Here is a 12314-nt window from a genome sequence, read left to right on the forward strand (position 1 = left end):
CAACATCAATCTGCTACAGTAAAAATACATTAAGCACAATATTTGCTTAATTAGGAATATTTTACCTTACATAAGCAGGAAAGCAAACCTAAAAGAGCATAACAGAATAAATGTAAACTATGTTTTTCATAGAGAATAAAAAAGAAGCACTGGAAAAGTTTTAATAAAGAGCAAAATGTAAAAGATCTGTTTTAGATGCGTTTGAATTTCAAATTAAGACAATATTTTCCTCTTGTATGCTTTCTTCTTTATGTTGGGGAGGTTTATTTTTTTTATTTTTATGTGGGGGCTGTGAAGATTGATCAAGTTAGTCACGATTTATTATGGTCCACAATTACTGCACTCTATCCATCCTCTCCAGCTGTGGCAGCAGGCAAAATAAGTCAACCCAGATGTCCCTCTCCCCAGCTACGTTTTCCAGTTCCTCCTGACTCACTCTTAGACCAGGGATATATAATCCCTCCAGTGAGTTCTGGGTCTGCCCCTGTACTCCCAGTTGGAAGCACCTGGAAGACCTCCACAGGGAGGTGACCAGAAGGTTTCCTGATCAGAGGCCCATACCACCTCAACTAGCTCCTTTCAATACAAAGGGGCAGCTGCACTACTTTGAAATCCCTCCAGATGTCTGAACTCCTCACCCCATCTCGAAGCCCTCCTACAGACTGTGTGCTTTTATCAATCTTACACATTTCTAGCATGCTACACTGTCTGACATGAATTTCATACGACGTCAAGTTTGATGTGTGCAGACTGTATGATGACAACTCTCACTAAACACCACTGAACCGCTGGCTATGATGTACGCCAGGATGCAAGAAATAAATGTCATCAAAAAATGAAGCAAAGCAACAGCGAAACTGTTGTAGTTGTAGCAGTATGCCTCAGAAAACTAACCTGGCATATCCATCTGGAAAACCACCCATACACAGGGGTAGTTATTGGAGGGTAATTGGACAAACGTTCTGTCACATCTTTATGGGCCAATCAGAGCAACAAAACATGCAATATTGTAGCTGCTACTGACAAGTAAACTCCTTAGAGAGCTGCATAATGTGAACCATGGCCACTGTAGACATGTCAGTACATGACTTTTGTTGTTTTTGAAAAGAAAACAACTCACTGCTGTTCTTTGTTCTTCTTTTAATGAAGAAATGTGGTCAAGTTCTGATAAAAACGTATGCTGTAGCAGCATCCACGCTAATGTCTTCTTCCATAATTGCACTGGCCTCTTGTCGCTTGCTTACATCACGACTCCGTCGCGCCAGGAAGTACTGCCTCTTGACGCTAATTGGTCCAGTCACTTTCTAACTGGGCCCAGACTGTTCAGATGGGAGCATTGCGAGATGGATTTGGTCATAACTGAAGCCATATTGTGAGATGGTCATCCTTCATTCTGACCCTGTCAGAATTTTATCCCAGGCTATCTTTAGTTGCAAAACCATGACAACAGCTGTCTGTTAGCCTCACAGTGTGATGTAGGACGGTCGCAGAGTCACGACCAAAGATATCACCACGATTGCTCGTCCTTCATATGGGACCGCCCAAAATTGCACTAAATGCCAGGCTTAAGCCTGAGCCCAGCCATCCTCTGGAGAAAACTCATTCTGCAGTGGTCCTACAGCGTCATCCAAGCTAACAGCTAACGCCGGACAATGTGGGACAAGCCCACCACCATGGTTGGAAAGCCATGCCAAAACAGACCAGGAGTAGAGTGCGAACATTTTTTTCTGTCACTGAACGCTTTCAGTGTTGCTCTCTGCACTTGTTTGGATTGACACGTTGACTGGTTCAGACAAAAGCGCCACTGCGTCTCAGTCCCAGCTATTGACTAGCAGGCCTGCTAGTGCAGTCCTTAGCTGTATACAACAACTAACCCTTTTCCCTGTATCTATCACATAGTCATGCCAAAGTGGGGCGGCAGAAGAGCGACAACATCGTTTTCTGTCGCAGAAAGCTTTCCGTGTTGGTCTCAGTGCTAACTGTAATGAAGAAATGCTGTGCATTTCTGACAAAAGAGCTGGTCTGTCTAACGCTAAGCTAACTGTTCTGCTAGCAGAGTATACAAGCATTCACACAGCAAGAAACCCTTTTCCTTTTTAACTATCACTCACTAATGCTGTAGCAGATTGGCAGAAGAGCAAAAAAACCTTTCTGTCACAGAAAGCTTTAAGAGTAGCTATCTTCGCTTGTTTTGATAAAGAAATGTTAAGTTTTGACAAAGTGCTGCTGTGACCAATTCAGAGCTAATTGCTCCAAGCAGCCATTGTACACAAGCATTCACACAAGAAGTTACCTTTTTCCCCTCAACTATCACAAAGTCATGCCAAAGCAGGTCAGCAGAAAAGTGAAACATCTTTCCCAACACAAGGCCATGCTAAAGCTATATCTGAGTATTTAGAGAAGTGGAGGCGGCCATTAGAGGGCTTTCAGCACAAGTAAACCCCGTTTATAGGGCAACTCTGTATGTATGGCTCTAGTTAACACAGTCAGGCAACCATTACCGACAGCATTCAGTACAAGCAAACCCAACTCTGTATTCTACGGCTCATAAATTGGAGTCACTCAGTCAGTCAGTTACTTACTTACTTACTCAGACACAGACAGAGCCATCTGGCTGCCCTCAGCGGTCAGCCAAAAACCTCACAGACAGCTCAATGGACAAGACAAAAGTCATCTGAACCGTGTCATATCAAATATTCACCTTTTTACTGTCCCTGTACTTCCTTTTCAGAGCATAGCAGATGGATGTCCATGGTTAAGATCATATTAAATTCTTTATGTACCTATAAAAAAGCTCTGCATCCAAACTAAAAGTCTACTACCCTTTGTTTAAGACAGTGGAAAAATCCAGTGTGACACAAAGAAAGTTTTGCATGTGAAACAGTGGAATTTTACAATACAATACAGTAAAAAGGGTGTGATTAATTGTGAGTAAATGCAGAAATCCTGAGATTAACAATAAAAACTGTAATCTTCTTTAGATATAAATAAAGCTCCTAAAATCCTACTTATCAACAGGTGAATTCAAAACTGATAACAAAAAGAGTGAAACAAGTTTTATCTCACTTTCTCTACTGATTTTCACTGGTGTTATTTCTTAAGAAAACATGACCTTCTGAGGTGAACAAAGTCAAGGAAAAAGAAAAAAAATCTCATTCACACTCTTCAGCCTTATCAGGTTGTGTGTTTCCCAGCAGCAGTTAAAAATGCAAGTCATGCAATGTTAGGAAACACTGATAAGGAAATCAGCAGCGAGGACAAGGTGTGTCACAGATTTATTACTGACAACAAAAGATTATCTAATACCCTCTCTTTCCGTCTGCAACACAACAGTCAACAAGCTGAGAAAAAACTGATCTCAGAGTATCAGATTTGTCCAAGAAATCTTTCAACACTGATTAGTTGAAGCTTTCCCTAGCTGACACCATATTTCTGGGTTTAAATAATGTATCTTTATTCTTATTTGTTTTTTAGTTCTTTAGTTGAACCACTATCCAGCTTGATTGTCTCTATCAGAGGAACAAGTACCCTCAGTCAGTACTCATACACCTGTTTTAAATCCTTGTAAACATTAACTATGTACAACAGTGCTCTCTTGTGGTCAAAGTTAGTACTCACATGAAAGGACAGCTGCATGTTTTCACTGGTCTGTTGATATATATTTAATAGACAAAAGTATTAGGCCGCCTGACTATTTCACAGAGAGGGACTATAATGGGGCAGGTGATGTGTAAGGTTGCCAGTTGTTCTTTAAAACAAGGAATCATTCCTAATTTGGAAGCTAAAGTGCATGCTGTTCCTTATTATTGACCTATTTAAAAATCAGTCTCTTGATTCTCGTGATTTTATTCAGATGAAATCCTCACAGCTTCTTTAAACCTGCAGCGCTGAGAAAAGTGAGAAGGCTTCAAAAGTACAGAAATGATTGGGGAAAAGATAACGAATGACTGTAAGGGAAGATCTGGGGGGTAATTTTTCTGGAGTAAAGAACATTTTACTCAAAAATAGTAAAATGTACTCTTTTTTCAGTGTACTCATTAGCAGCCTCGTGAGAGTTGGAGTTAAACTCAGATGAAATTCTGCTGGAGTAAAACTTTGACCACACCCTCTCAAGTTTGGACTCAGCTGCTATCACTCATGGATGGTCACAGCTGCAGCTAATCCTTGGCAAATCAAGACCTCCTCACCTGATGTTGGATTTCAGACACCTGTGTACTACAGCTTCTTATCAGGTAACCTGGCTCCCCATCATCCTCCCATAACCATAGTGATTATTCAGTGAGTTCTTTTCCTTGTCTAACTCCATTTTGTCTTTTTTTTTTGCAGAGTCTCCGTCTCTTTGCCAGTGCCTCTTCCAACCACCAGCCGGAACACTCAACGTTATTTGCACCATTGCTGTTGTCAAATGAACTCCTTTGACCTTACTACCTCGCCCAACAGTAAACCCCTGGCCCACAATTTAAAAAGCCCTGGTTTAATAAAAATACCATATGGAGTTCAGGTTTAATCGAACAGAGTTCAATAAGTAGTAAGTACAAGAGTATTCATGTACCAGCTAACTTTTATTATTGCTTTGATTGAGAGCCCCCTGGTGGAAAAATTGAATTATTGAAATCGTGTGATTGAATTTAAAGGTATAAATTACACATACACATACACATCAAATAAAAATTACAAGACTACCCCATAAATTCCCCCAAAAGTTCTTGGAGCCATTTTTGTCTGACTGGTGAGCGTACTGAAACTGCAGTCTACACCTGACTAAAGACAAATCAGTGATGCCTTTGAGTGTGTAAGACCTTTATTCCGTGATGTAACTCAGAACTATATTAGTTTCAAGTGAGAAGCTTGATATTTTTAGGTAAAAAGAGCTTACATGGAAATAATTAAGTGCCTAAACTAAACATGCATTGCTTTAAACAGTTTGTAAAAACTACTTACAGCACTAGTTCATACTAAAAGTCTAACTCTTCCTGGGCCATGATCAGTGATAAAGGATCCTTTTGCTTGACGTAAACATGAATCATGATCATTTCCAGCTGGTTTATCTTCCTGTCAGCTCAGTGTGAGGCCTATGATGGGTTACTGTCAGTCAGTGCTGCCTTACATTTGCTGTAGCAGCAGGTTTACAGTGGACATGTCTATATACACACTGAGCCTGTAGGCTACACGCTAATCACTGTGAATGAAACACAACAGACAGGCTTAGGAAAACACACAATCAGCAAAAAATAATCTGGTCACTGGACATTGTTCAGCTACAGTATAGGCTCTGCTGTCAGTGAGCTCTTCTGACGAGTTTACAGTTTAAAACATAAAGACTCTGTTTGATCAGGACAATAGATCCAGTACAGGGACACAGGCATTACATTACACTGTACTTGATCAAGTTTATCCTCCTGACTGGACTATTCATGCCACCTGCTACATACAGCTATAATCCTAAATGCTATAATATCTCTATCATCATTTAGGGCAACCAAATATCCTGTAAGCAGATTGTTTACTCTGGTTTATTGAACATGTTGTAATCAGGTTTTGTAGGTCAGGTTTTTAAACTTGACTTTTTGTATCTTATTCCTAGCTTCATAACTAAGTTAGCTTTGGCAACATGTGCTTTAGCAGTGTGAGATTTAGCAAACGTCGCTGAAGCCAACAAAGCTATGCAAGCTAGTGCTCTAGCTTGCGTAGCTCGTGTTAGATTCAAAGCTTCCACAGTATAGATGTCCATGAGCTTTGTAAGCCTTAGCTTTAGTTACAGTAGCTACTTAGCTCTGTTTTATATATATAGCCTATGCAGCTAACAGATCTACCTGAGCTATAGCTGCTTTGTTAGCATGTATCATGGAGAACGAGCTTTTATCCTGTAAGCAGATTGTTTACTCAGTTTTATCAAATATTTTGTAATCAGGTTTTGCAGAGCAGGATTTTAACTTTTGGTATCCTAACCCTTACCTTAAAACTAACCCTAACTGAACTGAAAGTTTCATCTGATTTTATTTTGAACGTTTTAGCGTGTAGTCTATTTCCATTCTGGCAGATGTGCACCTCACAGTAACGTTAGCAAGAATGGGCATCTAAGAGCTACAGCCTGCAGCCAGACCCCTGTCACTAAATCAGATTTTTGGGCTAAATGCAAGTTAACTTGTCCATGTATGGATATACATACAGTGCTTAACAAATTTATTAGACCACCACCCAAAGTAAGGTTTATGCCACAGCTGCCCTAAATTAACAGCATTGGTAATTACCAAATTCATTTTTTATGTTTCTGCAATGGTTAATACACAAATATGTAGAAGCTCTTTAACTGAAATGATATTTTTAATGCTAAATATAATTATTATTGTTATCCATGAATTTTCAAATTTACTGATTTCCAAAAAATTAAAAAAATAGTAAAGCACATTATTATTTCTTGATTAATATGTCAAATTATAGTTATTTACTTGCATTCCTGAACAGAAAAATGAGTTTTAGTGGTTGAATGTAATGTTTGATTAATTTCTGACTTCTCAGAGAAGCCCAGTGAGCCGGCTCAAATTTGGGTATAAAAAGATGAATTCAGTTTGAAATTCCTCATTCCTGTTCAAAATGGTAAAACGTGGAGAGCTCACTGAAAATGAAAGAGTCCGCATTAAAGCACTTCATGATGCTGGATGGTCTCTGAGACAAATAGGGAAAGACATAAAGTGTTCTCACAGTCTGGATTCAGTATTCTTTGGAGTCAATTGCTGAGACTGGTACTTACAAAATGCACCAAGGAAGAGGCAGGAAATGAAAGTTAACTGAAGCAGATGTCAGACACGTCAAGATTTGAAGTACTAGAGACAGAAGGAAGACCACTGCTGATCTTCAGGCAGAGATGAATGCTTCTAGATCAGAGTCTGAGAAAGTCTCCAGAATGACCATAAGCAGACGACAGACAGAACAAGGCTTAAAGGGAAGAATAGCTGCTAAGAAGCCATTATTGAGGCCTGCAAACATCCAGAAACACCTTAGATTTGCCAGGGAGCACAAACACTGGACTGTTGATGACTGGAAGAAGGTACTCTGGATGGACGAGTCAAAGTTTGAACTCTTCAGTCAGCATCGTCGTGTTTATGTCTGCAGAAAAGCTGGAGAACGTTTTAATGCCAGATGCATTTCACCCACAGTGAAACACGGTGGAGATTCTATTATGGTATGGGATTCCATTTGTGGATACAGCGTGGGCAAATGAGTAAAAATGGACGGTATCATGAACAAGAACATCTACCACATCTTAGTGCATCATGGAACCCCTACTGGACTGAATCTGACTGGTCGTGGGTTCATATACCAACAAGACAATGACCCCAAGCATACTTCAAAGCTGTGCAGAGACTATTTGACCAAGAAAAAGGAATCTGGAGTACTGGAACTGATGGACTGACCAAGTCAAAGTCCAGATTTGAATCCTATTGAACAAATTTGGGATTTAGTAGATTCAAAGCTTGATCGCACAAAAGTTTCGTTTAAAGCAAGTCTGTGGGGACAGCTAGAAGCTATGTGGAACTCAATAACAAAAGAGACTGTGGAAAATACTTTTTTTTTTTTGGTTATTATGTGTGAAAAAGGACTATTTAGTTGTTTGAGTTTGTTATTTGCCAAATAAATAACATTTTTAGTTTAATAAGTTTTTGAAAGATTTCTAAAATATTTATGTTTTCTCATTTTTATGACAGGTGGTCTAATAAATTTGCTAAGCACTGTGTATATATAAATATATATATCTTAAATTGTATTCAGACTTGTTTTTTTTCTGCTTCTTTCAGATTAACCACAGCAGTGCAGTGTGTGCTTTGGTGCAGGGTTTTGAACTCCATGCACATGAATTTGAAATTAAAAATAAATGAGGGTGAACACATTGTTTTTGTAGCTCTGTTCTATTGTCCTCGCTGTTACCTCATCACCCTCTTGTCTCAGTTGTGACATAAAGTCTGCTCTTTCAGGATGTCTTTGAAGACATAAAGATGAACTACATCCTCAGTTAGTTGTGTTTTTATTTTCCCGTTTGTTCCCTTTTCTCACACATCCACATCTCCGGGTTTTCCCTCACCCTCCTCTCTCATCCTCTCAGCCTGCTCACTGTTCAGGCCACAGAGCCAGCCTGCATCAATCTTCCGGAAATGAAACCACAGCAAGACTGGAAATATGTGAATGAGGTTACAAAATAAAAGCAGAGCTGCTCCAAATAAAATCAGTGTATTTTCAAAGGGAGATTTTCTGCTTCACGCCCCGTCATTTCTACCCTTATTGTTTAATTTCTTAATTGTTTAGACCTCTTACTGATCTCTGTCTAAAGTCCTCCCTGACACAAGGATCTTATTCTGAAAGCTTTCCTCGCTGTTTCCTTTACGTCCGGGCTAGCTTGACGCTGCACGGAGACAACCCATGATCGCAGACGCAACACGCATCCTCACACCACTGACCTGAGCTTAGCTGTGTCCTGCATGTGTGTGCATGAGTGTGCGTGTGTGAGCGGGAGTGTGAGTGATCCCCACGAGCCAGCAGCAGGATGGAGGATCTCAAGGAGAATCTGGGAACTTTGGATTGACGCCCGGGGATAGCGCGCGCTCGGCCTGAACCTCACCGGGGTTTCTCGTGGGATTTATATATTTGGATGTTGTCTGTTCCCCCTTTTCCCCTTTTTCTTCCAGGCGCTGGGAATTTACACTTGGCTTACAACTCCTATTATTCGTGGCGAGCAAAATGCCGTTCGCCAAAAGGATTGTGGAGCCGCAGCTTCTGTGCAGGCACCAGATCCCCAACGATGAAGGTCTGCTTTTCGAGGACCTGTGTGCCATCAGTAACGTGGTTCTGTCCCGGACCTTGCGACAGCTGTCCGACCTGGCCCGGCACGCCTGCTCCTTATTTCAGGAGCTGGAAAACGACATCATCAGCACCAACCAGCGGGTCTGGGTCCTCCAGAACAAAATAGGCCAGATCCAGCAGACTACCAGTGCCCTAGACCCGAAAAAGGAGGCAGTGCGTAAGTAGACCACCACAAGTGTACCCATAAACCCCTTTAAAAAATAATCCCCTCATGATTCCCACCTGGGAAATGTGGGATTTTATTCATTCATACTCTAACATACATGTGCGCCTTCATGCTTCGAAGGGCGCCCACCTCTAAATTATTTTTACCCAGCTGCACGCACGCACGTAAACCCGCACGCGACCGCGCTCTCATCCCCCCCTTCTCCATTGAAATGTGTCACACGGTTTGCATTCGCGCATTTGAGCATCCAGTAGCATCGAGACGCGTTTTTTCACAGCGCAGGATGTGTTGACTGCTCATTCATTTGGCGGTCCAGACTCGGATGTGTGTCCGTCGACGGGGGGGGGTGTTGGAGGGGCGTGTGTTGCCGCTGCATTGGCTCAGCATCGCAGTCTCGTTACTGCGGGTAGCGCACACCTGAAGCATGTTCAGGCGCTGCGCTCACTGCCATCAAATGGGGGCCGAATCGTCCATTCTAATATGAATATTTCAATTCAGGGGGTCGAGTGTCTGTTAAAAGGCTTTTTCGAGATGTGCGCGAGCGTGCTTGAGTGTGTGCGTTTCTATGTGCTGGGGTTTTCACAGGCGACTCCCCGTGCGCCAAACCCACCCTTTCCACATGCAGCGGCACCAACACAGCATCAATAATGAATCCAGATGTCCATGTTGCAGGGTAGATATGAACTGGTCATGCCTAGACATTCAGGTGAAGCTAAAATTGCAGTGCTCGCGACTGTGGAGGGAGGAAAAAAATTAAAAGGAAAAAAAAAAAGCCCGATTGGCATCAATGAGAGAGTCTGCAATTGAATGTAACAGCGCGTTCTGCTCGCCAGCTTCATATTATTTATGTCCTCTGCAGTCCCTTTAGTATGAGAGTTTTCCTTTCAGACGACCTCTTCTGTGCTTTTACTCCATTTCAGTGCATTTAAATCATCCCTGCTTTATGTTTTTCATAATCTGGGACAATCAAAGAGCATTTCAGGGCCTAAAGCAACTGTAGGCTGTGAACTCCCTCTTTAGATTCACCCCAACCCCCAACAACAACATGGAGCAACACACATATCAGAGCATATGTGGCAGTGAGGATGTCTTTATTACATAAAAGTGTGCTGCTCTGTTTACTCCTGTTTGCTGGATGAATGAAGCTCTGATGTTGGCGGTCTCTTGAAATTAAACTGTATAAGAGGTTGTTTGCATTTTGTCCAGCAGACAGGGACTGATATTTGAATTCACTCCTCTCTACTCTAAAAGCCTCAAACCTGCCACTGACATGAAACCCAGGAGCCTGTGTTGTGTGTTACACCTGTTGTGTTGAGAAATCTTTGAAATATTGATCACCAAGAGCGGATTGTGCCTCCCTGCAGCCAGTCAAGTTGTACAAGTTTGATTCCATTTAGCACACGCTTTTCTGAGACTTCCGTGACTCTGGAACTGAAGGGTGGTGAGCGGATGCAATCAATTAGGAATCCTTCCGAATGAGCGGTTTACTCCGGGCCAGAAGTTCACAACCTGGGAGTCAGGATTACAAGAGCTTGTGGGATAAATTTAGCTGTGTCTCATAAAGGAAATTAGAAATACTTATTCTAAAGTATCAAACTCTGAATGTATGCTACAGAACGTATACAGAATGTATGCTCTTGCCCAAACATAACATGGAAATACAACATATGGAAATGTTGACAAGGGTTTTGTGTAAATTAGATGGTATGCAGGAGTCAACCTGTGATTTTTCTGGTGGATTTATTCTAGGAATGCACAATATTGGCATGATTATGGCACCATCAGATAATAGCTTGCCAAGTGAATTATTGTTGTCAGCAGATATGAAGATTGCTCTATATCTATCCATAAATCTGCTGTAAATTACAGAAGAGGTTTAGGGCAGGAGGTGAGAAAACGTAACGGCGTGCATGTCGAGGAAAAACAATCCAAATATTAAAAAAATCTCATGAGAGTATAAAGTTGAAAAGTCGAAAAAAAAAGTCCACATGTTGAGAAAAAAAGTCAAAATATTGAGAAAGTTGAAATGTTGAGAATAAAGTCAAAATGTTGAGAATAAAGTTGAAATATTCTTTCACGATTCAAATCTAAATGTCAAGAAAAAATTTAGTGTTAAGAACGAGGAAAAAATGTTGAGAAGAGTCAAAATGTCAACAAAAAGGCAAATTATGAGAACAAAGTTGAAATGTTGAAAAAAAAGCTGAAAAGAGTAACTGATAAGAATAAAGTTAAAATTTTGAGAATTATGTTGAATTACTATTTAAGGCATAGAAAATAATGTCAAGAAAAAGGCAAAATAATGAGAATAAGGTTGAAACTTTGAGAATTAAGTTGAAAATAAAGTTGATAATGTTAAGACAAGAGCCAAAAAGTTAAGAGTAAAGTCAAAATGTCAAGAAGAGAGTCTAAATATTGAGAATAAAGTTTGAATTGTGAGAGTTAACTAAAAATACTATTAAAGAATCAGAGTCGAAATGTCAAGAGAAAAGTCAGAATGTTAAGAATAAAGTTGAAATACTATTTTAGGATGAAATGATGAGAAAAAAGTTGAAATGTAGAGGATAAAGTCTAAATGTTGAAAATAATGTTGGAATTTCGAGAATTGAGTTGAAATACTATTTAAGAATCAGACTCAAAATGTTAAGAGGAAGTTGAAATGTTGATAATAAAGTTCAATGTCAAGATTAGAGCCAAAGTTTTAAGAACTGAGTCAAAATGTTAGCAGTAAGGTTAAAAGAGATGAGAATTAAGTTGACATACTGTATAAGAATTAAAGACAAAATGTAAAAAAGGAAAGTGTTGAGAATAAAGTTTAAATTTGGGGTATAAAGTTGAAATACTGCTTTAGAGTTAAAGTTGAAATGACAAGGGGAAAAAACAGCAACATTTTGAAATTAATGTCAAAATGTTGAGAATAAAGTGGAACTTTTGAGATAAAACTGAAAAACTAATTCACAATTAAAGTCAAAATGTAAAGAAAAAGTCAAAATGTTGAGAGTAAGGTTAAAAATTATGAGAATTAAGTTGAAATACTGTATTAGGATTAAAGACAGAATGTAAAAAATGGAAAATGTTGAGAATAAAGTTGAAATTCTGAGAATAAAGCTGACACTCTGAGAATGAAGTAGAACTTTATCAGACCTATTAGAACAAAAAATCCTAGATGACACAAAAAGGTTTGAATATATAAAACTGAAATTTTAAATGCAGCAAAAGAGATTAATTGCAATTAACTGTAGACAGTCTGAGATAAATCACGATTTTCAAAAAATAAAGCGTTGACAGCCCTTAC

At 39.8% G+C, this 12314-nt stretch overlaps 1 protein-coding gene across 1 annotated transcript in view; it reads left to right on the forward strand.

Annotated features, from left to right (window-relative positions):
• The first annotated feature begins 8523 nt into the window (after positions 1–8523).
• Positions 8524–12314, forward strand: part of nhsb (Nance-Horan syndrome b (congenital cataracts and dental anomalies)) — an 84917-nt gene continuing 81126 nt past the window's right edge. The window contains exon 1 of the mRNA XM_041792200.1: positions 8524–9013. Coding sequence (XP_041648134.1) covers positions 8734–9013 — 280 coding nt within the window. The 5' untranslated portion in view covers positions 8524–8733. The remainder of the gene's footprint in view (positions 9014–12314) is intronic.

This window comes from Cheilinus undulatus, linkage group 1 (assembly GCF_018320785.1).
Source record: "Cheilinus undulatus linkage group 1, ASM1832078v1, whole genome shotgun sequence".
Lineage (NCBI taxonomy): Eukaryota > Metazoa > Chordata > Actinopteri > Labriformes > Labridae > Cheilinus > Cheilinus undulatus.